This window comes from Carya illinoinensis, chromosome 3 (assembly GCF_018687715.1).
Source record: "Carya illinoinensis cultivar Pawnee chromosome 3, C.illinoinensisPawnee_v1, whole genome shotgun sequence".
NCBI lineage: Eukaryota > Viridiplantae > Streptophyta > Magnoliopsida > Fagales > Juglandaceae > Carya > Carya illinoinensis.
Genome location: NC_056754.1, coordinates 14,670,001 through 14,697,399, shown reverse-complemented (window position 1 = coordinate 14,697,399; position 27,399 = coordinate 14,670,001). Strand labels below are relative to the sequence as shown.

Below are 27,399 nucleotides of genomic sequence, written 5' to 3'. Positions count from 1 at the left end.
TTCTCTTCTTTTCTTTATTTCAAGCTTGTGTAAGTTTTGTTTAAATATTGTTTATATTTACTTTCAATTAATAATATTTGAAAGTTTTTTATTCATTATTTCTTTAATTTCATATCAAGCATTTCATGCATCGGCAGTCTGAGACGCCAAAAATATCTCTTCACGGTTTAATTCTTGTCATTAATCTTTGAGCTTGTTTTATTTTCTTTCTATGTGTCTTCACTTCCGCTACATATATATATATATATATATATATATATATTTAAAAGTACTAAAATAAAATATTTTCACTGTCGGATCTCACTCGGGATTCTCATGTCTGGCTGTAGAGACTAGGGCCACTCGTTTAGGAGTTACCTGACAGCAACCTTAGCCAAACGTATGTTTTGGGTTCGTCAAAGTCGAAGTCAACTTTGCCTGCAATGACTTCACCGAATTGCTCTGAAGTTTCTTTCTTTCTATTTCACTTGGAATTAGACGCTAAGGATAAATTTGTCTTATAAACTAATGTACTCATTGGCCTCAATTGTCTGGCCTCATGTCTCTTACTCTTCATCTCATGGCTTCTAAGCCAGTTCTATACTCGCTGCTTGTTTTCCTACTTTCTCTCGTTGCATATGCCCAAAGAAATGAGTCCGTTGTCATACCGGGTTCTTCACTTTCCCCCAGCTTAAACCGTACTTCATGGCTCTCACCTTCCGGCCGTTTTGCATTCGGTTTCTATCCCCAAGGCGATCTTTTTACAATCGGAATATGGCTGATTCATCAAACCGAAAAGACAATCATTTGGACTGCAAATCGAGATGACCCACCTGTCTCCGCAGATGCTACACTCAAGTTTACTAAAAGTGGTACGTTACAGCTTCGTACTGAGGCCGATGTTGAAAAAACCATTTCTGATGCGTCTGAACCCGCAGCTTCAGCTGCTATGCTTGATTCCGGTAATTTTGTGCTTTATAAGAATGATTCTTCTATTATTTGGGAAACTTTTGATTTTCCAACTGACACCATATTAGGAGGTCAGAATCTGTCTATGGGCAAAAGTTTGGTTTCGAGTGTGTCTGAATTAGACCAATCGAGTGGACGATTTTCTCTTAATATGCAGGGTGACGGAAACCTTGTTGCCTACCCTGTTAACAGCTCAAATCAACCAGACGACGCATATTGGTCTAGTAGGACAAATAGTGGGGTGGGGGATCTGCTCGCGCTTAGTCCTCAAGGTGTTCTAGCAATCCTTCACGCCGAAAAAGTTCTGGCAAGTAGCTCATATCCTCATAATAATAATGGAAGCATTATCCACCGATTAACACTTGATGCAGATGGGATCGTTAGATTGTATGCTCACCACTTTGATAGAGATAATAACTCAAGTATGTTCATGGAATGGTCCAGCCTTCCCAACCAATGTCAAGTCAAAGGCTTCTGTGGACTCAATAGTTACTGCTCAGTCACGGCCAACAAAACTGACTGTACCTGCTATCCTGGATTTGATTTCGTTAACCCCGGCAGTAAGTTCCTGGGCTGCTACCGGAACTTCACTGACGATGATTGCATACGCAGTGAAGATTCCATGGTGCTGTATGGAATGGTTGGTTTGGAGAATATGTGGTGGGGCGATTACAGTTACTCGGTGGTAGCAGCGATGGAGGAAGATTGTAGCAACTCCTGCTCGAAGGATTGTAATTGTGGGGCCGTATTGTTTAGAAATAACATTTGCTCCAAATTTAAGCTCCCACTTAGATACGGTAGAGTAGATAAAGACAAATCCGCCCAGAAGGCCTTCTTCAAGGTAATCGCGAGAAAGATCCTTACCGACCTTCCAGGTCCATCAGATCCAAACGTACGAGTAGTGACCGATGGCAAGAGTGGCCTGGTTTTGATTCTTGCTACATGTTTGGGTTTCATTTCGTGCTTGTGTTTCATCTTTGCTGTCTATAGTTTCTTGAGATACAAGCATCAAGTTAGGAGGTATAAGAGGTTGTCAGAAAATGCAAATTTAGGGTTGAGTGACGACTTTACTCTGCGATCGTTTTCATACGATGAGCTTGAGAAAGCAACTGGTGGCTTCAAGGATGAGTTAGGCAGGGGCTCTTTTGGGGCTGTTTATAAAGGGACTATATCTGGAGGTGACAAAACTATAGGGGTGGCAAATCGTGTCAACGGGTCGTGTTCGTGTCGTGTCGAGGCATGCACATTACAGTTAATGGGTCAACACGAACACGACCCGTTAAGGATTTCGTGTCAAAATCTCCAACACGAACACGACACGTTAAGATAACGGGTTAACACGACACGACACGATATGACCCGTTAGCGAATATAAATTAAATTGACACGATACGACACGACCCGATATGACCCGCTAACAAAAATAAATTAACACGACACGACCCGTTTCAACCCATTAGTGACATGTTTAATCTGATTGATAAACTAACAAGAAGTCTAAAATTAAAATCCAAATAATAAAAATACCAACATTAAAATCCTAATAATTAGTACTAATTACCAAATACAATACACAAATATGATCCATATTCCACAGAATCCACACACATTGTAATAATATTAAAATTACATCCCAAATATAATAAACAAAACACACATTATAAACATATTAATGATACAATCTCAAACATGATGAAAACACGGAACTAAACAAATCAACAATTTGAAGCATCCTCTTTGCCCTTGTTGATCTTCAAAATACAACTGCGAATGGATTCCCCAAGGCTCACATGGCAGTCATCTTGTATTTGGCAATCAGCAAAATCAAACTTGACGAGTGAATTGGTGTTGTTGTTGATCTAGAACAAGAAGTGCTGGACGTGGTCTTACAACATTCAAAACACCTCTTGCAGTTGCCTGTTAAGAGAGAAACAATATTGTCAGCAAAGTTATAAGCCACATGTTATAAGTAAAAGAAAACATCGGCAAGGAAGTACCTCAAAAAAGGAATTGAAGTTTAGACGCAAAAGAAAACGTCTCAGAAATGGAGCTCATTGACTCCCAGCAAGTCAATTCTCATGACAATTGCAGTGATTATTCGCGGTACTCCTTTGTGCCAAATATAATATAACAAAAAATAAGGGTCTCATCTTTTCTTCAATCAAGTCTATATATACAGCAGCGCACCACCTCTCAGCAGAACAAGTGACAAGTTTTAGTCAAGACTGGATTTCCAAGAAATAATTGAATATTGGAAATTCTTCAAGTTTTATGTTCGACACCATTCATGAAAGATTGAGAAATTAAAGCTGATAAATACCTATAGGAAGGTTGAGAATTACACTGACATTAAGCTGGAGACAAAATTCTGGAAAGTATAGAATTTTGGCCATCAAACTAAAATAATCCTTCACCATAAAAAGGAAAACACAAATGCTAGGAGGGTATGTAACTTCTTTTTATTAAATAAAAAGCTCTCACTCTCAAATCTTTGACAATATCAGCCCAGGATATCCAACAGAAAATTGAAAGGAAGCAAGGAATAATAAAATAGAAAATAGACATTCATGTGACCAACCCCAACATGCAATTGCCCTTCTGTTCTAATGTTTGAGGGAAATGATCATAAGTATATTTGGCACCTGATCATAAGGATATCTACGATAGTTCATGCACCTTGATTTTCTATAGTTAGTTATAGGGAAGCTGTGTATATGAGAGGGAGGTGAGCAAAGGGTATGAACCGTATGACTCTTTGAAGGTTTTCATCAAACACCTTCACTGCATTACTTTCTTTTCATCACAGAGACTTCCTTTTACATTTCATCAGTTCCTTGTTACAATACTACAATTCCATCAACATTTACAAACTAACCAACACGCAGAAAAATCATACCCAGAAACATTATTTCTTTTTCCTCCCTCAGAGCTTGAACTGTAATTTGGATAAACTAGATACAAATGCCAATATATTTGAACAAGAAGAAATAAAACTTTGCATTTCCAAGATCAAGGAAGAAAGAAAATCATGCACAAACAAATAAAACCAGAAAAAGAAACTGACTTCCCTTTCGAGTGAAAACTGCAAAACAAAGAAAAAAAAAAAAAAAAACCAAAAGCCAACTCAACAGGAAGAGCGCCTTGGGGAAGAGAATGCTTACCGATGAAGAGGCTAAGCCACGAATCTCTAGAAGAAGAGGAGAGGGGGAGACCGATGGCCTATAGGCTGGGACGTCGTAGATCTATGCTTGTGTGAGGAGGAATACGACGGTTTGGGCCATTGTGAGTCTGAGACAGAGAAACTCATGAGCCGTGGGCGAAGGGGTGTGGGCCTGGCGACGCCATGGGCGACGGATTTCTGGGTTGAAGTCAAAGAGGGGCGTGAGAACTGAGAAGAAAAGGAAGAATTGAGAGTGAGAACACTTTCTGAAAAAAAAAAACTGAAGAGTGAAGTGGGGGGCGGCGTGGGTTAGAAAATTTTAGGGTTTTTTGAATTTTAGATATAAGGGTATAAAGGTAAATTCAAATTTCTTAACGGGTCATAACGGGTTGACCCGTTAGTGACCCGTTAAGCAATCGTGTCTTAACGGGTCAACCCGTTTTGACCCGAACCCGTTAAGGCTAAACCCTAACCCGCTTTTAACGTGTCGTGTTCGTGTTGGGTTAACGGGTCGTGTCACATATTGCCACCCCTACAAAACTATTGCTGTTAAAAGAGTCGAGAAAATTGCGGAAGAAGGTCAAAGGGAATTTCAAGCTGAAATGGCTGCAATTGCACGAACTCATCACAGAAACTTGGTTCGATTGCTTGGTTTTTGTATTGAGGGCTCTAGGAAGCTTCTTGTTTATGAATTCATGAGCAATGGCTCACTTGCAGATCTTCTCTTCAAGGCTGCGATACATCCCGTATGGAAACAGAGAGTAAAAATTGCACTTGATGTTGCCAGAGGAATCCTCTATCTGCATGAAGAGTGTGGAGTCTACATCATCCACTGTAATATAAAGCCGCAGAACATACTCATGGACGATACATGGACGGCAAAGATATCTGATTTTGGGTTGGCAAAGCTATTGCTGCCAAATCAGTTGTCAAGAAAAACAATTTGGGGTGAACGGGCAACCGAGTTTTCCTACTTTGCACCCGAATGGCAAAAGAATGCCTTGATTTCAGTAAAATCAGACATATACAGTTTTGGGGTCGTGCTTTTGGAGATTGTATGTTGTAGAAGAAGTATAGAACTAAACGCCCCAATAGCAGATGAGATAGTTCTATCTAGTTGGGTGTATAATCGCTTTGTGGCTGGAGAGTTGGATAAGCTTGTGGAAGATGAAAATGTTGACTTCAAAACACTGGAAAGAATGGTGAAGGTGGGGTTATGGTGCATTCAAGAAGATCCAGCTTTGCGTCCATCAATGAAGAATGTGATCTTGATGTTGGAAGGGACGATGGATATTCCAGTCCCACCATCTCCAGTTGTTTCCGACGTTGACGTTCCATGAAATTATTTTCTTTCTGCTAATTTATAAAGCTTGTTGTAATCAATCTATTGTATGCATAAAATTACTTTCAGTCTCTCAACTTTTTCTATTCTCTTGCTAGAAAAAACAATTCCTATTTTATTCTCCATCTGTTATAAACTATCTTGAATTGTATGACCACATTTATCTAGTCATCAAATGCATAGTGCATAGTGCTAGCATAGTGAGCTAGCATAATCCCCTTTGTACGCCTATATATATCGTTGAATTCTTTAAGAAATTGATAAGTTTGATATACAGATCAAGAATCTCCTCTCATTCTCTCTTAACCTCTCTGAGTTCTCTTTCTATCATTGAATTTCTTTCTCTATTTTCATGATTTTATAACACGTTATCAGCACGATTACTCTCCATTTTTCTCTTGATCTCTCTTCTCTCTCTAGCCGACTCTGAAATCCACGCTGCCAAAGCTTTTGGTTCTTCTGGTTTGCTACCAGGAACTCTAGGACGTTCGAGAAGGATCTCCTCAGTCGAACCTATAGTGAGGCGGCTACCAATGTTCTCGTGCACTCGGCTACCAACATAGAAGAAAACGAAATCTCCCCCAAAATCAAACGCTCTCAGTTTCAGAGAGAAGAGAACCCTCCGAGTGAACTATGAAAGATATCGCCAAGCTGATCCATTTTTTTACCATTTTATGCCTCACTTTCTTCCCCAAAGTAGTCATCTCTCTCACTCTGGGCTCCCTAAATGCAACTCAATCACTCACAAATGAACAGACCCTTGTCTCCCCCGGCCAAGTTTTTTGAGCTGGGATTCTTCGATCCAGGCAACTCAAAGTGGTACCTGGGAATATGGTACAAGAAAATCCCTGTTAAAACAGTTGTTTGGGTTGCAAACAAAGACAACCCACTTTCAAACTCATCCTCCGGCACCTTCAAGATCAGTGACCGTGGAAACATCGTTGTCGTCGACGGTGTTGGGAGCGTACTTTGGTCGTCCAAGCAAACCCAGGAAGTTGTTAATCCAGTTGTACAGCTTTTAGATTCAGGAAATCTTGTGGTCCGAGAAACAAGCGAAATCGACCCCGAAAAGCATCTATGGCAGAGCTTCGATTATCCTACAGACACTTTGTTACCGGATATGAAGATGGGGTCGAACTTCGACTCTCGTTTCGACTGGAACCTGACTTCTTGGAAGAGCTCGGAGGACCCTTCAACGGGAGACTACTCATTCAAGTTAGATGTCCATGGATTTCTGGAAATTTTCTTGCTCAAAAATCAAGAACCAAAGTACCGGAAATGGCGCCTTTGAACGGTCTCAAATTCAGCTTTGTAATGGACGAACATGAGGTTCAGATGATACTGAAGATAGTAATCTTCTATTTCAAGTAAGTTTTTCAATATATCATTTGAAATCTTTAAAGTAAATATTGGTGAATTAAAATTTTCATAATTTACATATCAATTATATATGTGAATAATTTTATTCACATAGTTTAGATACAAGTTTTATTTATTCTTTTTGTACTTGTTATGAATTATTGATGATATAATTTATCTTAGAATGGAAATGGAGCATCCCTGAAGGATCGCTCTAAATCAATAATTTTATTGAGTACCTCATAATTTAAATGAGTGATACGTGTACCAAAAACTCATTATGATTTATGTACCTGAAGTTGCATAATTGAAATTGTAAAAAGAATATATATTTAAATGAACGTCTCGAATATGTTCCTGAAGTAGCAATATCGAGTATGCTCCTGCAATATGAAATGCAAACGTTCACAATATATTCTAAATTTAAATCTGGTTTTTCAGAAACTGGGCAAAATAATGAGTTTTTGATAAGAATCATTAATCACGTCTTACTAGATTTACATCATTTCCTGAAGTGAATGATAATGAATTTATATCATTCTATTCCCTGAAGTGAAAAGAATGATGCGTTTAATAAACTAAGAGATTGGACGTGATAATGAATATTTTTTCGAGTCAGAAGATCGTATTGGAAAAGCTATAAGCTTTCTCTTTGAGATGATATTATAAAATTATTGAATCAAATATTATGATGCATCAAAAAATGATATGATTCAAAATATTTGTATCATTTATGGTTATCTTGATCATCGAAAATCAATTATGATAAGTCGAATGATTTTCATATGGACTTCCATAAAAGAACCAGAAGATTCTTTTACTATAAAGTCTTACCACCAGAAGTGGAAATAAAAATTTGCTTGAAGCAAATAAGATGAAATTATTCGACGTTATCTTGATTATCATATGTGAACCAGAAGTTCAGATGATAATTAAATTTTGGATGCAATAAGATAAAAATGTCTCATATTCTAGCTGCTAAAATCCCAGCGAGGATTGAAGTCCCTGTAGGACAATTAAGAAATTCAGCAGTCTAAAAACATGTATAAAGGCATGTGAGACTTATCGATACAAAAGATAGAGTATCTCAAAAGAGAAAGGCACAAATAATTTGGTGCTCCTGAAGAGGCCATACCCACAAAACAAGCAATAAAGTCCATCCAAATTCTCTGTATAAAATTCTCCTATATAAACTCTTGAAGAGTGCCTCCTGAAAAGGTTTTTCATGAAAATGTCTTCCCTTGAAGAGGGACAGGTACCTAAAAATAACGAGATCTCGTTACATTTCATGAATAATGGAGAAATTATGAATAGAAATAAAATCGTTGTCAACAACGTATTTCCATATGAGATGGCTATTGACATTACCAGAAGTAATGATGAAAGTGAATCAAGAATCGTCGAAGAATACGACGTAAAATATTGGCCAAATTTGAAAGAAACAATTCCTGCAGAATTGATTCACTAGTAAAATATGATGCATCGGGACTTATAGTCCAAACACCTAAAGAGGTGATGCTTGTTGAATGTCAGTGGGTATTTATAGAAAGGAAATAAAAATGTGATATATAAATCACGAGTCAGTTTCTCAATTCCTGCAGAATTGATATGCAGAATTGATATCACTAAGTAAAATGTGATAAATATTGACTTGAAGTCCAAATACCTAAAGAGGTGATTTTTGTTAAATATCAGTGGATATTTATATACATGATATAAAAAGCCTGAAGCTTTTAATATGAAAATGTGATATAGAGATCACAAGTTAGTTTCTCGAAGAAACAATATTGATATGTTTTTAAAGTGGTTGAAATCATATTGAGATTTTTATTAGCTTGAAAGTTACCGAGAGTTTGGATATGCATGATTAACTGCATATTTATATGGATCATTGGATCATGATATATATATATATGAAAATCCCTGAAGGATAGAAAATGTCTGAAACTTCTAATATGAATACATCTAGAAATATGTATTCTATCAAGTTTCAAAGATCCTTATATGATCTAAAGCAATCCAAACGCAAATGAAAACAAGCTATTATTGCAGTTTATATATATGATTTAAATGTCATTGAAACTCCAGAAGAGCTCATAAAAACTGCACATATTTGAAATATAAATCTGAAACCCTTGCGGCTTCAAGGGGAAGATGGATGATGTTATTAGTCATGAAATGCCATCTTTTAATACAATTAGTACTTCAGATTCATATTATGGGTTTGATATGAAATGTGCATTATTAAAGAAGAAATAAAGCACACAGAACATTTACCAAAAGATAGAAACACAAATATGAATATTTGTGAAATATTATTTTATTATCTTGAAACAAGAATTACAGAAATTTAAGGCACTTTGCCTCATTCTTCAAATGCTCTTGTTCTTCAAGAATCTGCATGGCATCCCCATCTAAAGCGGTGGGCAATCGAAAAGAAGATTTAAGCAAGGATTTTAAATTCCTATTCTCTTGCTTTATTGATTCTATCTTCATGTTGGACTCCAGAAGAAGTCGTTGAAGTATAGCAATATTCTCGTGGAGATCGTCAACTCCACAAGTTCTGGATTGCAGTCGCTGAGAAAATGCGACAATGGATGATGAGTATCGGGTACCGAGACTCACAAGCTCATAGATAGCTTCATTATCTGCCCTACGAGTCAGATCATTATATTGCATGATAGTACCTGTGGTAGAAGCAGGAACAGCTGATGAACAAGGTGCAGAGTACCTCATATATTGGCCATGAGAAGATCGCTGAGCCATTGCAGAGTAAAAATGCAGAAAGAGATTGCAGAGTAAAAATGCAGTATGATTATAGAAAAGTGAAGAAGATGAGATGTGAATGAAGATGAGCTGAATATCTCTTTTATAGAGAAAAATTATGATACAACATCTCTCGTGAAGCAAGAGAAAAGAGACGAAATATAGCTTCATAGCTCTGCGGCGCCCGACAGCACGCCTGACAGCTGAGGCGCCTGACAGCTGCAGCACCTAACAGCACGCCTGACACCTACAGAGGAGTTGAAAATCTGCGGTGCTTGTCTGATCTCAAAAGGCTGGCCACCGTTTTTATTAAAAATGAGGTTAGCGGTTTAATGTTGATGAATTCTCCACTAACTGTGTTATTTACAAGAACTCCAGAAGAGTACAACTCCAGAAGAGTAGTGATCAGCAGAAAGATCCAGTTGTGATTATTTTATCAACATGGATCAAGTCCAGAGTTAGTTGGATGTATAAATGCGAGTTATCTTTCAGATACACACAAGAAGATCATTGCAATTCATGAGAAAAATTGAAATTGATATCAAGAAGGTACGGTCAAGTAAAAAATCTGGCAGATTTATTCACTAAAGCATTACCAACTGCAACATTTAAGAAGATTATGCAGAATATTGGAATGCGGAGGTTTGAAGACCTGTTATCATGCACTTTTCAGGGGAAGTAATGTCTTGAAGACTTGTGCTGATTGTACTCTTTTTCCTTCGCTAAGGTTTTATCCCACTGGGTTTTCCTTTGCAAGGTTTTAATGAGGCAATCCTAAAACACTTGGCGATACATATGAATACTGTACTCTTTTTCCTTCGCCATTGGTTTTTTCCCACAGGGTTTTTCCTTGGTAAGGTTTTAACGAGGCATATTCTTTAAATATGGTCATCCAAAGGGGAAGTGTTATAAACTATCTTGAATTGTATGACCACATTTATCTAGTCGTCAAATGCATAGTGCATAGTGCTAGCATAGTGAGCTAGCATAGTCCCCTTTGTACGCCTATATATATCGTTGAATTCTTTAAAAAATTGATAAGTTTGATATACAGATCAAGAATCTCCTCTCATTCTCTCTTAACCTCTCTGAGTTCTCTTTCTATCATTGAATTTCTTTCTCTATTTTCATGATTTTATAACACCATCTTCTTTTCCTACATATTTTATTTTTTATTTTCTACAAGACCGAAGTCATCGTACTTACTAGTGCATTTGCAATCCTACCATCAAGCAATTCTCAAACCTTCCTTTCATAATTAGTACCGGGCGACCCATCACGATATTCGGTCATTCTCCGGCATTTGAGCCCACGAAATCGCCATACTTCCAAGTGGTTTGTATTCGGAGAGCTGTTGTTTCACTGTACGGTTCTTTATATGTTAATTATGTCCCTTTGGTTACCAATTGATTGCATAAGTTGTTGTTAGCATTTTGGCATCGAGAAATACTTTTTACAGTCGGGAGATGCAATCGGCGTGCAGTCGGCTGTAAAAAAAAAAATTAATACGGAACCTACATGAAAAAAAAAAAATTATTTTTATAACTTTTTATAATTCATGTAAGTCCCCTTGAATATAAAAAAAAATTTTTATAATTTTTTTTATTCATTCCGTACAGTCGACTGCACGCCAACTGCATGTGGCGACTGTATGTAGCAAAGCTGTTTGGCATCAGAGCCAGTCTCTCATGGTTTTTTTTTTTTTTCATACTAGATCTCATATTTAACATATTATTTAATATTTTTTTCTATTCACCACGCGTTTTTCAAAAACTTCCTAAGCAATTAACGGATCACCATCCATGATGAGTGTACTGTTAAGCATGTTACTTAGGCCTCGGTAGAGTATTAATGAGAGTATACACTGATTCCAAACCCACACAACATACCTCCATTGAAGTTTTCTCATCCCTTTTTCCTTATTGTTCATTGAAAGACAACTGGCTGCAGGCATGGCAGGGGGCTCAGAACTCACTTTCTCCCTTTCTCACAAAAAGCAACTCCCTTTCTTGATTCTCCCTTTCCCGTGGACCGTTCTCCGAGCCCTCAGTAAGAAACTGGAGGTTTTGAAGCGTGCCTACATACTAAGGTAGACCATATTCGCCAAGATCAAGTTGTTTGACTAAAGAGAATAACTTTTAACCGGTACATCCATTAAACAATTGAGATCAGCCTCCAATGTACTCTTACCACATAGACCACCCGTCAAACCCATCATGCGTCCGCACAGCACCGAAGCCAAATCTCTCTGCCACCCTTGTCTCTCTCTCAGAGTCACATCCCTCACACGCTCGTCTCTCTCTCACCGAACGCACCCCGTCGAAAACCCTCCCCTCGCCCTCGTATCTCTCATGAACTTCTTTTTTCCAGTTCTGTAATATCATTTACCTCCAGCAACCACTTTTTAACGTCAGATTCTTAGAGAACGCAATAGAGGAAAAACAATTTAAAATCTAAATAAATCTCGAACTTTTCATCGTATAGGACCCTAGAGAGCCAAGTAGCTTCATTATATGTTTTTAAATTAGTTCTGTCTTTTCGTATACCCATTAGAGCATTCACATTTGCTTTTCCATAAAATTCTCTATAATTTAATTAAAAATCACATTTTTTTTAATTTTTTTTTTTTAAATTTTACTCATCTTTAAAAAACCTCCTACATCTCATTTCTCATTTTTTCTCTATTCTACTAAAATAATATTTCTTTATTCTTTCTTTATTACTTTTTTCTCTCACCTCTCTTTATAAACTTAACTACAAAGAATTTATAAACTAAAAATAATGCTTCGGGGATAAATAATAGATCCCTATATTTGAGGATTTTCTATGGCAACGGAGAGTGATTTGAGATGAAATCTCTAAACTTTTTTTCAAAATTTGAAGAATTTAAACTTTTGCAGAATGGAATGCGGATGCTGTTAAAGGGTTCTGCTTTCTTGTAACCGTCTTTTCGAATATGATGGTCACATTCGAAGTTTACATTCAAATGCAAATCCAATCAGAATTTAAAAAAAAAAAATACATAACATTAAATATCATACTAATTATCTAAATTGTATCGTGCATAAATAATGGACAATATATGAAAATTATTTTAGACGTGAAAACAGATGAAAATTGTTTTAAACTTAGATTAAATAAAAAAAATATATGAAAATTTTTTTATACATAGGTTAAATTTGATTTCTTCCTTTTTCTTCGATGACTTCAATCATGTTGCATGACATTAAACGTTCCATCTAGACTATCGTCTCTCTCTGTATTTGTTCTTGCACTTTAAGGCATATTCCTTCCTGTTGCTCTCTCTACTACTATTGCAACCACATCTTCAGCTTTGACTATTGGGATAGGAGATTCTCCAACTGTTACTGTCTTACCTTCATTTGCTCAATCTCTTAGCGCACATCATCTAAATCTTTGGTAAAATTAGTAACTCATGAACCCGAGGCCTTAGAGAAGAACTGGCATGCTTGAAAGAACATGAACATCCCAGCCCTCTCACCAAATCAGACTTGGTGCCGAGGACCTAGATAAAAATGCCGATGTGACTGAAAGACGATTCTTCAAAAGTAACTGCAACTCAATCGTTTTCCCCTCACCGACAAACCGTTAAAAGTGATGGCCAAACTTCTAGTTCATCTAAACAGGCTTATTACACGAATTAGAAGCCAGAAAATTCATAAAAGCCAATCTCGGTAAATTGCAGTGAAAAATGTTTTATCATCCGAGGAAAAAGAAGAAAGAAACGTTGAGCAGAGCAAACTTCGAACCAGTTAACAGTGGCTAAAAAAATGAACGTTTTCTCTGCAACGAAAGTATCTCCAGGTCAACCGTAACGTACTGGCAAACAAGATATATGACCTACGTGCAACGAATAAAACTTCAAGGTAATCGTTCCTTCATATGGCAGATAGAATATAGTGAAAACAAAAGGATTAATCATCGTATCGGACAGGACAATGTCCAAGACCGATTCAATTATATTTTTACATCCAATATTCAAATTTCTTGTTCATATTCCAGACTAAGGGACTTCCTTCTTGATCTATATAGCTGCTGGTATGCAACCATAACACACCCCTTCAAGAAACGAAGAAGAAAGCCAGGCTCATAGCTTGACTTAGTATGCAGGCAAGAGCAGCAGAGAATGATCAGGGATTATTCTTGGTTGCAGTGTAGACTGCTCGCAATGTCAAGAAGATGAGACAAAAATTAAAGCCGGGGCATTGGAAAGGTATGCAAGTAGTTGACACTTCATTTCAATGGGTTTTGACAATGTGCTTCACTCTCACGCAGTCTCTGGCAAGGTAAATCCTTCAGCCTAGGAGTTCCCATGCATTTTAAGTTGCCACTCCTTTTCTACTCAAAAAAATATGCCGATAAAATTCGTTGAAAGAGAGGCGATCCGCTGAAACATCACATGAATCTGTAAGTGCAAGTCTAAAAGACGATGCAATAGCACAAGATATAATTCTTTTGGGAGGAGGAGTAACATAAATATATTTTCAGTTGAGGCAATATGCAAAACCTGGATTTATAGACAGCAGCCTTGAACACATATCAACACAGTCTGGATCCAAAGCCGGAAGGATCAACTGAGAAAATGGAAGACGCTTACACGACTTGATGTTCTGTAGCAGCTGAGGAAAACAGAAGTTTTAATGGTGATTGGAGCTGGCACATCTGAAGGACCAAAACTAGGTCACCAGTGGCGGAGCCACGTTGGGGCAGGGAGGGGTCATGGCCCCCCCAAAAATTTGGAAAAAAAAAATTTATATGTTAATTTTTTTGATTTAATAAAATAATATGAATTTATCATATATTGCCCCTCCTCTAAAAATTATTTTGACCCCTCCATAAAATTTAATATGATATAAAAATGAAATAAATAAAACACATCTCATATAAAATAAAAAATATTTTTTTATATATAAAATTAAACAAAATTTTAACTATAACAAGTAATATTTCTAATATTTTTCCATTGTCTATATTAAAAGAGAAATAGTTAAGAATTATGATTTAAATTCAATACTTGATGATTTTATTTGTTTAAAAGAACGCAAATTATAATTTTAGACTCTGTATTTCTTTTATTTAATATATTTGTATGAATGTCGTTATATTATTTCAATGATATATTATTCTTGACATATCAAATACTTTTTTAATACATAAGTTGTATTAAAATTATTTTATTTTTATTGTATATCTTCTTATCAGATTATTATATATCATAAAAAAAATTATATAAAAGTAGAATAAAAAATATTTTATACATATTGTTCAAATTTTATTTGGCCCCTCCTAAAATAAATTCTTGGCTCCGCCACTATAGGTCACAGCAGTACCTGAACATTAGTCCTACCATGAAAAGGAGGATAGCCATTCAGGAGCTCGAAAAGAATTGCACCAAGACTCCACATGTCAACCTGTAGTCAAGCCCAATATCTAAGTTATTCCTAATTTAGAATAAAAGGATGAGATTTAGCTAAGATATTACCTTTTCGTCATATCTTTGGAATTGAAGAACTTCCGGAGCCATGTATAATGCAGTTCCACAAACTGTCTCTGCATAATCACTTGGATGTACATATCTGTCCTCAACAAGGACAAAAAATAATGCCAGGAATTTCTTAAACCGAAGTTCAACAAAGTTTGTTACCAAGAAAGGTATAAATAATGGCAACCTGTATTAGTGCCCTTCTGCTAGTTTTTACCTAGAAAATCCAAAATCAGATATCTTTAGGACAGCATCATCCTCTGGAACAGAGAGAAGAATATTCTGTGCCAATAGAATGACCATGATAAGCAAATTAAAAGGAACTCTGATCTCATGATATTGCACACAAAAAATATGAGTTGTTTGTACAGATTTGCCTCTGCAACTACTAATAAGGACTAAAATATTAGTCAATTTTAGCAAGATTTGTTCCTTTCTTTTTGTCCAAAAACCATCAAGACGTCAGAATATACATATACATGACTAGCAAAATTTATAACCTTTTAACTTGGAAAGGATAATACAAAAACTAGAATTTCTCCCCGAGCAACATGTAAAAGATCTAAAAGTTTAATAAGTAGCCAGAGTATTGGAAGTCTATTAGTATCATAGCGTTGCCCAGTGGAACCCATTGATGATGTCTACCAAGAAAGATCCTTCAGAGAATTACAATCTCATGTTTACAATTTTTTCTTTTTTTTTTTGGCAAGCAGATTGTCATGTTTAATTACACAGCTTTTGCCTCTCAAGTCCAACCAATGACCAACCAAAGCATGTTTCATGTAGGCATGGGGAGCCCTTAATGTTTTTTTTTATTGGCACCGGGTGTCCAGGAATAGGCATTTCAACTAATCCCGGCAGTGCACAAGCCCTCGACAAGAAGTTTCCCGCAAGTGCATCTCGAGAAATTCAAGGGGAAAATCTCCCAGTCCAATGGCCCATAAAGATTGTTTGCACCCAAGGGGATTTGAACCTTAGACATAGGGGAAGCATACCCCCAAGTCCAAGGCCTTTCCCACTTGAGCCAACCCCTAGGGGTTGGGAGCCCTTAATTTTATTCTCTTTAAGGGAATGAACATCGTGTCATCTTTTCTTTTCGGTTGATGGGGACACCACGATCTATAGCGTTGAATGGCATGATGTAAATAATTTTCATACCGGATGTTACTAATTAGACAGAAGTCACATAGCCTATGAAAAATTCTTTTACCTCTGGTTTCAAATCCCTGTGAATGATGTGGTGTGAGTTCAGAATTTCCATAGCAGCTCCTGCATCAAAGAGGATAAGTGCATTATGTCGATTTGATGCAAACCATGGGAGTAATAGCAGCAACTAAGAAGCCTGAATATTGGAAAGAAAAGCAAAGGAGGAGCTACCAAGCTGCTGCATAAATCCTCTCACTAACTGTTCTTGAACTCTCCCACGGTGTTGAAGATATGAAGCCAGACTTCCACCAGCACAAAATTCCAGGACCAGGAATATACAACCTTCAGCCTGGGGATGACAACAGGGTAGCATATAGGAATTATTTTCTTTTCTTTTCTCTGTTTTAAGATGCAAATGTTTGCTTATGTATAATTTGAATGGGCAAAATTATAAATTACCCACATTAAGATTCTTAATACAACCACCAGAGATTCCCTCAGAGGGCATTGGTTTATTCTCTTCAATTCTGTAATTGCACTGCGGAGCTTCTCAATCATCACAAAAACCTTGAATGTCATTAATTAAACTAGTTTTTTTTTAAAGGAACTGTAGCTGACAAGTAATTTTTAAAGAACTGTCTCAGTAGTAAGCAACTCACTTGCATTCATTCCAGAATGCTGCGGGTGTGCCAAATTATCTAGAGTAGAAAATATTCAATTTAGTTCTAAAAATATTGATGTGAATTGAACAGATTATTTTAATTTATTGGATCTTAAACGGTAATTCAAAGAAGACCAATCTCCAGAGAGAGAGAGAGAGAGACAGATGAGTTAGAGGAGTAAATTAGAAAAGGTAATTGAATGGAGAAATCCAAACATGTGTAGTCAGATAAAGGGAAAAAATTCTTGTAGAAATAAGAATTATCCATTCATTGGAAGAAAATTTGTTTGGCATTCTGTAGCAGGCAGTACAATAGGTGACTACCCCAACAAGAAATGGATCTCACAATTTTCCTTGGACACGAACCCCTTACCTTCTACTGCAAATCAAATCCACACACTTGTTATGGTATCATGAGGTTTTGGTACTGATAAAAAATAAAAAAAAATAAAAATCTTATTTTAAGTATGGTTTAGAAAAAGGCACAAACCAGCCATAGACAAAAACTAATCCCAATTCCTACGGACCCAACTCAAGCTCCAAATAGACTTACCTGTGCTCTCACATTGAAACAATAAACAAACTCTCAACTCATGCACGGGGTCTTCAACACGAGCTACATATCTCTCTGTTCAAGAAGACACCAAAACTATTCCATAAATTAAGAGCAACTTGGGCCTAGACCACAACTTGGGCTGAGGACATAACACTCTTGATAGGACCTATACAAAGTCTTCGGCTAAAATTCATTCCTCTTTTCTTATGGATGTGGAACCATTACCCCAACTTATAAATAAATTGAAAAATCCTTGCTTCTTTTTCAATATGTTAATGCAAATCTTGGAATTTGAGATAATTTGCAATAGCATGACAAACAAAGAGAACTGGGGAAAGATAGTTAGCCATTAAACACCAGTCAGCAGCATGACAAGTCTGTTTTTACCGTGCAATGGATGCCGTTGCATATTCATCTAAAGTATTTGTTGTAAACCATCTTTAGCCTTCTTTAATCTTCAAAATATCAAGAACCATGCAGCTCCTTGAATATGTTCTTCCACATTCACAATTTAAAGCTTCTTTTCAACAGGTCCTTTGTCTTTAAATTTCATAAAATATCCAAGCTTAATACTCACACTTAGTGATAATGCTAAGTTAGCACTTTTATCTCTCATTAAGATATATCCATTAAAAAAACCCTCATTAGGATATAAAATCTACATGGCAACACCTGACAGCATGCCTTCCTTCTGATAAATCTGCTATTGTTTTTTTGGGACTAGCCTCCTGCTTGCAACCAGATCAGCAATCAATTCACCTAAGAAATTGGTTGCAAATAAATCACCATGTTTCTAGGTAGCATTCCCGGAACCAAAATTCCGTGCTTCCAATTTATTAGCTCCCAACCTAGAAGCTAAAACCTAGATGAACGATATAGAACTTCGACAAGCTAAAGGGAACTAATTCTCACGCTTGAAAACCTACCAAGCACCTACAAGGTATTGCGGACGGCCTTGGGTAATTGATCATGACTCAGCAAGCGCCTACGCGAATCGACTGAAGACTTGACAAGTTCCTTTTGGAAGTTACTAATTTTTCTAGGAACTGAGGGATAGATTATATGAGAAATAAATGCTTTTAATTTCAATTGTAGCTAAATTTCATAGTTTCCCCTAAAAGAAATCCTGCCTCTTTATCAACATATGCAGAATGCTATGTGCAAAAAAAACCATAAGAAGATTAAAATTGATGAACTGGGTCGTGGCTAATAGCAACCAAGATCACACAAATAGGGCCAAGAACCCGTAAACACCTACGAAAGGCCCATATTCAACAAAATCACTGAATAAAAAGATGGGCGACAAGAGCAAAGAAAGAGAATGATATCACGAACCCGAAAAACGTCGAAAAGGCGGACGATGTTGGGATGGTTAACAGAGGACAAGAAGTTAAGCTCACAGTCGAAGCAGTTCCTGAGTTGGCGGTTCAGCCTCGACGGATAGACCTGCTTTAACGCCACCTCTTGGCCGCTCAACTTGTGCTCCGCTTTCCACACTATGGAGAACGAACCCTCTCCGAGCTTTGATTTCAGAACATAGTCTCCCACCGTAACGGGAACTTTGAAGTGATCGGGTCGAGTTACGGTCTCGATCTGCATTCGGAGCTCATCAAGCAATGGCAAAGTTTGTAAATTAAATGTATATTTTCTTTATAATTGTATATATTTAAATTCTTAATTTAGCCGAGCTTTTTAGTACACTTGGCACATAGACAGATGCTTCTCTGTCTAGGTGGAGTTTGTTGATTGGGTGCTATTTTTAAAGGAGACCAAATGCTAGATGAAGTCCACGAGCTTTCCTTCGGAAAAAAATAAAAATAAATAAGTAATGATAATTTTTTTATTAATTAAATTATTAAAACTGTATTTTTTTTTAATTATATTTTTTGAAATAAATGATAATTTAACAAGTATTAAGCATTTATATAGTTTGATACTTTAGTTGCAACAAAAAATGCCCATTTCTTTTCTTTTTCTTTTTAATTTTTTCTTTGGAAGTTGTTAGTATTTCCAATATTAAATTGAAAATATTATTTCATTTCTATAAGAATTTTGGCAAGATATCATTACCATCGAATTGAAAGGTTACATGAGCGAAGTAATGCTGCAGAGACATCAACTAGCATTATCTTTTGTTGATTGTGCTCCATCTATGTTCAATCAAAACAAAAGGAATTTAATCTTTTGTTCTTATCGATCTTCGTTTGCAATCAAAATCAATTTCGATGCATTTGATAGAAGAAACTTTTTGTTCTTACCACCGGCAGCCAAAACATTTGTGAGCCTCCTTATATCTCATGTCTAACATATAATTGGGAAGATCAAAAGTACTGTTATAACTAATAACTTCATGCCAAATTCATATCAGGAATGGCTACATGATCATATGCCAAAAAAATCGGAATATAGATTATATCTGATGAATGAGCCCATGCTCTAATCTTTTTAATTATATAAAAGCCAAGTTTTCACTTCACACTTGGCATTAATACCGCATTAGTCAATAGTCCCCCCAGTCCCAAACGTTCACCAAGTTTATACGTCGCATACCTCCATTTTAGCTTTCCTTCCATGCATGGTGCCCTTTCAAGCAACTCCTCCCCGTAGCTGCCGCCACCCACTGCCACGATAGAGTTTTTCCACTTGGAACTGACGCCACTGCCACCCATGCGATCGTAGTGCCCCCTTTCTAAACCACCATGTTACGACCCCACTATCAATCCTACCTAAAATTGTCAACCACACTGCTGTAAAAACCACTCTCCTTGGTGCAACCCCACAGCAGCCTTCCTCTTGGTGCGAAACCCACCATCGCAACCCAGCCCCAATGTTCACCATGCGGCATGCAATCTCCCAGCAAAAGTTTCACCGAAACACCACTACAAGGAATTAGTTCTTTTGCAGCGTTTTTTATTTTGTTGCAATTAATGTCGCTGCAATAGATTTACTTTAGCAGCGAAATATTTTCCCTTGCAAACTTTTCACATCGACATACGGTTTAATGAAGCGGGGCGCTTCATTAATTATTTTGCAACGAAATAATAATCTATAGCAGCGAAAAAATGCCTTGGAAGAATTAAGAACTTGTTGCAGCAGAGTAATATCGTTGCAATAGGCTCTGGGCGCCAAATCCCACTAACCTTTTTATTTTTCCCCCGAAATCAGTCTGTTATCGCGCGAGTACCATCTCCACTTCTGTTCTCTTGCCTATTTCTCCTACCTTCAGTGCCCAGGTGATCGATTAACAGAAATACACACGGCTGGAATCTAGCTAGCTCCATCGTCGACTACGACAATGGGACCCTAGAACGTGCACCACTTCATTTCCCTTCCGCGGCAGCTATGGTTCCCGTTTCCTCCCCATCCCACTCTGTGTGTGTCTGATTTCTGTCGGAGTGATTTGGGACACCGATTTCTGTTTGAATCGGTAGTTTACATTGTCGAACCAGTTACTTGGGTATACCTTTCGGCACCACAGGTATTGATTCTACTCATTGCTCTCTCTCTCCCCCTTCATCCGAGCTCGTTGCTTTAGAAAAATGGGAGCTTTTTCTTTGTAGACCTTTTGCTAGATATTTGCATCTGAAAGCAGCAATTTTCTTTCACGATTTTTTACTAGTTCTTCTACATTTTGGCAACGTGTAGAAATTGGTTTAGTATGTTCATAATGGTTGGGTAATAGTTTGTATTTGCTGCCTATCCCCTAATTACACCTCTAATTATGCAATATGAAGTTAGGTTGTGAATAGCCTACAAAAGGCCAGATTTTGTGTATATCAAAAAGAGTAAAATGCGGTTTTTACTCTTTTTTCAGAGTGAATGCAGTTAGGCATGAAAGAAAAAAGATTGCTTTTGCAGCCGTGTGTTTTTTTTCCTTTTAGAAACCAAACATCTATTTTATTTTACATATTTACCATATCATAAAAGTGATAGAGAGCGGGGATACTCATGTGGTTACACTGGATATGTCAGTAACAGATTACAGACTTCCTATAGCTAGCTTATGTCCCTAAATTGTTGCAAATAATTCTAGAAGATAGAAACAATAAATAATCATATCCACATTGTATTTGTGTGTGTGTTTTAGGGGGAGATCGAGTGGGAAGTGTGTCACGGTAATATATGTTTGCTAAAAGTTTGTGACTTTTTCATTGGACAATTCATGTTTGCATATATGATTTTACAAAGGATTTATTAACCTACACGTAGCTGTGTCTAAACATGATGAGAGATCGAGGACAATTATTTCACCCCTCCAGGGGGAATGCACTGTGAGCCTGCATTTCTCAGGTAATGCACCCTTTGACTGGACTTCTAATTAAACGTCCCTTGTAATCAAAAGGAAGAAATCCTCTCTCTCTCTCTCTCTCTCTCTCTCTCTCTCTCTCTCTCTCTCTCTCTCTCTCTCTCTCTCTATGTGAGAATGTCGTTGGGTTCCTCCATGCGTGCTTATCTGTTTAAATTTTCTTTGTGAATATATCTCTCTCACATTCTGAATGTCACATTGTCAAGAAAGACTTGCTTGTGCTTGTGCTTGTACTTGCCACTGCCATATACATAGACCTTCTCCAAAACCTAGCCAATCTTTAAGTGCCCGAGCTACTAATCCCATCTCATCTAATTTTTTTCAAAATGGCAATAGTCCCATCCACACTTGAAAGCCCTCTTTACCTCAACTATATTTCCATTTTTTTTCTTGAATTTTCTTTCCATTTATACATGCCGTCCTTGATCCCCACTCATCTCAAGCCATCGCTCTCTCCCTCCCTAGCTAGAGTTGAGCCTGACCACCTCCCTCTCCCTCTCTCTCTCTCTCTCTCTCTCTCTCTAGAACTGAGCCTGACTACTTTAGAGTAGCATAATTACAAGGACCACATATGTGGTTGAAATAACAAGGCTTCGCAGTATTATTTTTTACTGTTTCCTTCATTTGTCACCATCTTTTCAGCTTCATTAGAATTTTTTTCCTGCAGGGGATATTGCACCATTTATCAGGGAAGGCGATGATCATGAAGAAAAATTGGATTTCAGCTTGTACGACAAATATTTCTTTTTGAGTACTGGCTTTAATATTCGGTGAGTTTCAATATTTAGACAGATCTCAACCTCTTGACTTGAAGTATTAATGATCTGGTCCAACTTGATGAGTCTTTGCTGGTAGTTTTGTTTGAAGTATTTATTGTGTATTTGCTATTACTTATATATATATATATATGTGTGTGTGTGTGTGTGTGTCTATATATATATATATATATATATGGCTGGGTACATAAGTTATTTAAATGTAGTTCTAACTGTTTCCTCGTTGAGGATCTTATTCATTAGATAGTTAATGTGAATGATGGTTCAACAAAAATTAGCTTTTGTTTTGGTTTATAGATCTATCACACCAACCTGCTTTCTCATAACAATAATTGTTATAAGACAACGTCATTGCAGTGTAAGCTAGTTGTTGAATGGTGTATAGACCTACATACTGACGTTATTTCCATGGAAATATGCAATCCCACGTTTTTGCATTTTAACTTATAATTAATAGTGAGAAGCCAGTTTAATTATCCCTAGTTTGTTGCAAGACAAGTCCACCAATAGCTTTTACCCAGGAAAGAAAAGGCCATACGCATCTCATGTGCATGGCAACGATATTTAGCATGACGTGTTTGCTTGATCATATATTTTCTGTGCGTAGTATGACGTTGGAAACATCACATATTATTATCTTCCCAAAAGAAATAAACTAAATACATTTAAATTTGTATGTTAAGGTATATTTTCATTTAAAAATATAGCTAACTGCTTTTTGATCATATGCAAAATTGTCAAATAAGTTTTTATATTCAAGCTTTTCATATAAACCATATCTCCAACAATAAGTGTAATATTATGCAAGTTTGAACACTATTCTCTGATCTCTTTTATTGGATTGTTGGCAAAGTTTACATTATCCTTACATCCTTTTTGTTATATTTCCTTACAGTTTTTACCCTCACATTATCCTTACAGTTTTGAATTTGATTGAATCTTTCTGCAATTGAATCACTTCTGCTTCTTCTCCTGCTCCTCCTCCTCCTCCTCCTTAACTTTTCTCATACATGTATGCATATTTTCAATTTGATATATATTTTTAATAGCATACAACAGTATCTACCATAATACACCTTATTATGCCAAAAATTAAAAGTAATAAAATTTTTTTAGAGGAAACTTTGTAATTACTTTATTCTTTCATCAGCCAAAAAAATTGGCCACTTATAACTTTGATTCATTATATATATCAACCTGCCCTTTATTTGGGCTTGAGGATTACATCTATGGTCATAAGTAGTTGCATTCATGTCCTCTACAGGCCCATCCTCTACTAGCTGAATAGCTTTTGACAACCATATGGAAATTGTATGGGTAAGTTACTATATTGCTGCCTTGAAACTCACCCAATAATGTTGCTTGCAACCTCCACATAATTGGACCTTTTTCCCCACTATCCTCGTACTGAAAAAAGACCAGAACAAACGTGTGCATAAGACCGTTGAATGTCCAATTATAAAATTAGATTGGAATTTGAATTTTCTCATCCAACCACATGTTTTTGTTGTTTTCCAACTCGATTCGGCCGTAACTTTGGTACCCATGACCAGCTGCACTTGGACCATATGGAACATTATGATGTTTAGAAGTGCTGAAACAATTAGAATGTATATGCTGACTCATTATGAAATATCTTTCCCTTTGATTAAGTATAACATTTATATTGTGCTTAATCTGGAAATTACACTTTTACTTTATTTGTAATCTATGGAATATATTTTTTCACTCATGTGAAGGGTATATGTCATTTAGTAATGCAAGATATAGTCCTAGAGTGTGCAAACTCCGCCCACTCCCTTTGAAAAAATTCAAGGAGGACCACCATTAAAAAAATTATTTTATTCTTATGGAACCTAGGTTTAGCCACTTTTTTCAAAGGGAGTGAGTGGTGCTTGCACACCCTAGGACTGCAAATAATTCAAGTGGTTATTATTGGTTATTGTCTATGATTTATAAAGGGCATAACAAGGAGTTAACAGAGTTTGAACGTGCAAGAATTAGTTTCCTTTCCTTAAATTACCTTGAAGGTATAAGAAATTTTTAGGATACTTGGGGGGGGGGGGGGGGGGGGGGTCTGAACTTAACATGGCCCCTTTATTGCTCACTCACAAGGCGGGTTCTTTGTACTCAGCTTTTGGTAATATGTTTTAGTTTGATCCCCTTTGTATTTATTCGTCTGAATTTTGGGTACAAATAAAGATAAACAGAAGGATACCGAAGCTGTGGCTGCTTCACATGTTGTATGAGTCTTTTAGTAAGGTAAGTTTTGTCCTTCCTACAGTAAGAAGTAAGGTAAATTCATCTAGCATTTGAGATACCTTTGTAAGAAATACCTAATTAGAGCTTATCCATTTGTTCTTCGTGGGATTCAGATTCATTTATCAACTCCGGCTTTATGTAATTGTGTTTCCCATATACTTCTTCCTACAAGTAATCTACAACTTATTTAATAAGGCAAGGCATAGTCCATTTCATGGGTCGTATACAAAAGAAAAAAAATGCCAATTAATGGCAAAAAATGCTTAACATATAAATTCTGTATCACACAAGAAGTATAATTGCGTTCTGGTTGGACAAAGTTGAATCTTGAGATTTCAGATGCCCTCATTAAATTTCTGAGAGAAAAATACTAGATTAAATAAAAGGAACATTTTATTTGCCAAAGGATAGATACTCCATTTAAATATATCACTGAAGTATATACCACAAGTGCTATCTCCAGGCTTTTGTTTTTCCTCCTAAAGCCAATTAGGAATCCTTAACATCTTAAGAGCAGAACCATCTAAATTTCATTAAGAATACCATCCCCATTCTGAAATTTTCCAGTTTTGATGTCAAAAGACATGTTTGGCCATGTGACTAACCTGGAAACCATCACTTCATTATAACAATCTCAACAACTGTGTTCAATACACCAATGTCTTATGGCTTAAATATGCAAAAAGTATTAGGACTACTTATCATCGCAGTAGTCCTAATATTTTAATTATGTTTATTTATTCTATCTATAATGTGAGATGATTTTAAACAATTTTAATTGCAGCGTTAGTCCTGCTTCTAGTTTCTATATTTTTTGGGTATCTTGGTTCTAGTTTTGCATTTTGCTTTTTTGTACCACATATTTCCAGTGAGCCTCGCATCTAAATATGATTAAGAAATTAAAATTGCTAAGTCAATAACATTCTGCAATCATATGATTGAGGTGAACCATCCCTATAGAAGTGGAATTGCTTACTATATTAAGAGGTCTGCAAGTCTGTTTCCCTCAACAACTGGAGAATGAACTCATTGCGTAAAATGATTCACTACTTATGGTTAATGAGATACTTGCAGCTGGTATATATGTCTTTACTATGCAATCTTGTTTATGAGGTTAAGAACATGATAAGAACAACATCTGAATGTATCATCCAGCATAATGGACTTATGGTTAATGAAGCTATTCACACATTGGTAAGACATGATTCCCGGCATCTAGAAGACTTGATAATTTGGTGGAATTCTTTTATTGATTGTATTTCACAGATTATTTGGTCTGAGTCTTTGATATAAGTGCAATTATATAGGCTCTGGTTGCAACCACATGTTCTCTGCATTTTATATCTTCATTTAATTAAGTTTATTAGATATTATATATATATATATCTAATTGTATTGCATGTAAGCTTCACCAGATAGTACTACTAATTATTAGTATGAATTGGAATAGATCAGATTGACACTGGGGCTTGGTGAAGTACTTTAAATAATATACAGCTATTGGATCAATATAGTGAAAACAGCTGCTAGCTAGCTAGGGTTGAATGTGTTATGTATAATATATAGTCGTGCATGTGTTAGCTGGTGCAGTTTTTGGAGTTGTTGGTCAATCATGTGCATTCAGTCTAGCCAAAAATTTCAGTATATAAATATGAAATTGGGCAAAAAAACTTGTTATTTCCTAATGCTAGCTAAGATGTTGCATGTCTGAAAGCCCTATCTTTCTTGCTATTTACCTCTTGTACATTTACCTTTTTGTGTATTTGGTTCTGTGGTCTGTGTTAGTTTTAATTATTTATTTCTTGGGGACCTATTTTTGGCTGAAACAGGTCATTTTTCTTGTAAATTTCACTGGACCTTTCTTTGAACTTATATTCTGTAAGTTAGTTATCAAGATAATGGTCCGATAAAACACAGTTATTAATTCATACTTGGTCCATACATGCCAAAAAACGTGGATGTAACATTCTATCTTTTTCCCAATAACTAACTGGACCTTGATCACTGCAAAAGGCCATTTTTCACGTGTGTAAATAAATGCATCAGCTGCAATTGAATATGATCATATCTATGTCAAACATTCCTTGTTTAGAAATCTTGTTTGACTGCTTTAAGATGTTGCCTATTCCAATTTGTTTTCTCTTTGCTAGGCATGCGATGATCTATCCAACCTGCTTGCATCTCAAGTGATTGCATGCACTCAATACGGTATCATATAAACCATAACTCATATATTGTTTCTTGCATAATCAATGTATTTTTTTATTATAGAGAGAAGAGAGACAATATGGTTTTTAAGCGAATAGCTGCTTGCATTGGTTGAAAATTGATGACTTGCAAAATTTCATATTGCAGATTTTACAAGTTCGTTCGAGCGGAGGCTTTTGGCCGCTCGAGCGAATTCAGGCAGATTCAAACGCTCAACTGCCGCTCGACAGGGAGCTCGAGCGGGTTGCTGAAAAACGAAGATCGCTCGAGCAGAGACATTGGCCGCTCGAGCGAAATCAGGCAGAGTCGAACGCTCGACGCACGCTCGACACCCCGCTCGAGCGAACATCGTATTTTGACAGATTTTAGGTTTTCCGCCGTGGGACCATATAAAAGCCATTTTTCA

General features: G+C 36.6%; 4 protein-coding genes and 1 long non-coding RNA gene across 10 annotated transcripts in view; 3 read left to right on the top strand and 2 right to left on the bottom strand.

Annotated features, from left to right (window-relative positions):
• The first annotated feature begins 493 nt into the window (after nt 1-493).
• On the top strand, nt 494-5,537 carry LOC122303424 (G-type lectin S-receptor-like serine/threonine-protein kinase LECRK2). 2 transcript variants are annotated; one of them, XM_043115209.1, is made up of 3 exons: nt 494-941; nt 1,106-2,129; nt 4,643-5,537. In XM_043115209.1, the coding sequence occupies exons 1-3, from the start codon at nt 804-806 to the stop codon at nt 5,446-5,448; spliced, it is 1,968 nt and encodes a 655-aa protein (XP_042971143.1). In that variant the 5' UTR covers nt 494-803; the 3' UTR covers nt 5,449-5,537. The 2 variants fall into 2 exon arrangements, with proteins under 2 accessions (XP_042971143.1, XP_042971142.1); XM_043115208.1 differs by having other exon boundaries at nt 495-2,129.
• Nucleotides 2,829-3,034, bottom strand: LOC122303425. The gene is made up of 2 exons (XR_006240670.1): nt 2,946-3,034; nt 2,829-2,865 (listed from the first exon to the last, which is right to left on the bottom strand). It is a non-coding gene; the product is annotated as an uncharacterized LOC122303425 (long non-coding RNA).
• A 299-nt stretch (nt 5,538-5,836) lies between the features above and the next one.
• Nucleotides 5,837-6,795, top strand: LOC122305563 (S-locus-specific glycoprotein S13-like). Its single transcript, XM_043118158.1, has one exon. The coding sequence runs from the start codon at nt 6,178-6,180 to the stop codon at nt 6,739-6,741; it is 564 nt and encodes a 187-aa protein (XP_042974092.1). The 5' UTR covers nt 5,837-6,177; the 3' UTR covers nt 6,742-6,795.
• A 6,655-nt stretch (nt 6,796-13,450) lies between these two features.
• On the bottom strand, nt 13,451-19,082 carry LOC122303423 (serine/threonine-protein kinase ATG1t). Of its 3 annotated transcripts, none has more exons than XR_006240669.1 (8): nt 18,777-19,081; nt 16,456-16,573; nt 16,289-16,347; nt 15,296-15,360; nt 15,079-15,172; nt 14,944-15,007; nt 14,104-14,215; nt 13,451-13,983 (listed from the first exon to the last, which is right to left on the bottom strand). XR_006240669.1 is itself a non-coding variant. In XM_043115206.1 (8 exons), exons 1-8 carry the CDS (start codon nt 19,038-19,040, stop codon nt 13,916-13,918), a joined length of 861 nt encoding a protein of 286 aa, XP_042971140.1. In that variant the 5' UTR covers nt 19,041-19,079; the 3' UTR covers nt 13,451-13,915. The 3 variants fall into 3 exon arrangements, 2 of the variants coding, with proteins under 2 accessions (XP_042971140.1, XP_042971141.1); XM_043115206.1 differs by having other exon boundaries at nt 14,927-15,007; nt 18,777-19,079; XM_043115207.1 differs by lacking the exon at nt 13,451-13,983 and having other exon boundaries at nt 14,147-14,281; nt 14,919-15,007; nt 18,777-19,082.
• Nucleotides 19,083-20,713: 1,631 nt separating this feature from the next.
• The window catches only part of LOC122303422, a 30,482-nt gene continuing 23,796 nt past the window's right edge, over nt 20,714-27,399 (top strand). For 2 of the 3 annotated variants that reach the window (XM_043115204.1, XM_043115202.1), the window contains exons 1-2: nt 20,714-22,517; nt 26,936-26,993. The gene's annotated coding sequence lies outside the window, so the exon portion shown is untranslated. The remainder of the gene's footprint in view (nt 22,518-26,935; nt 26,994-27,399) is intronic. The other variant, XM_043115203.1, reaches the window with a different exon arrangement.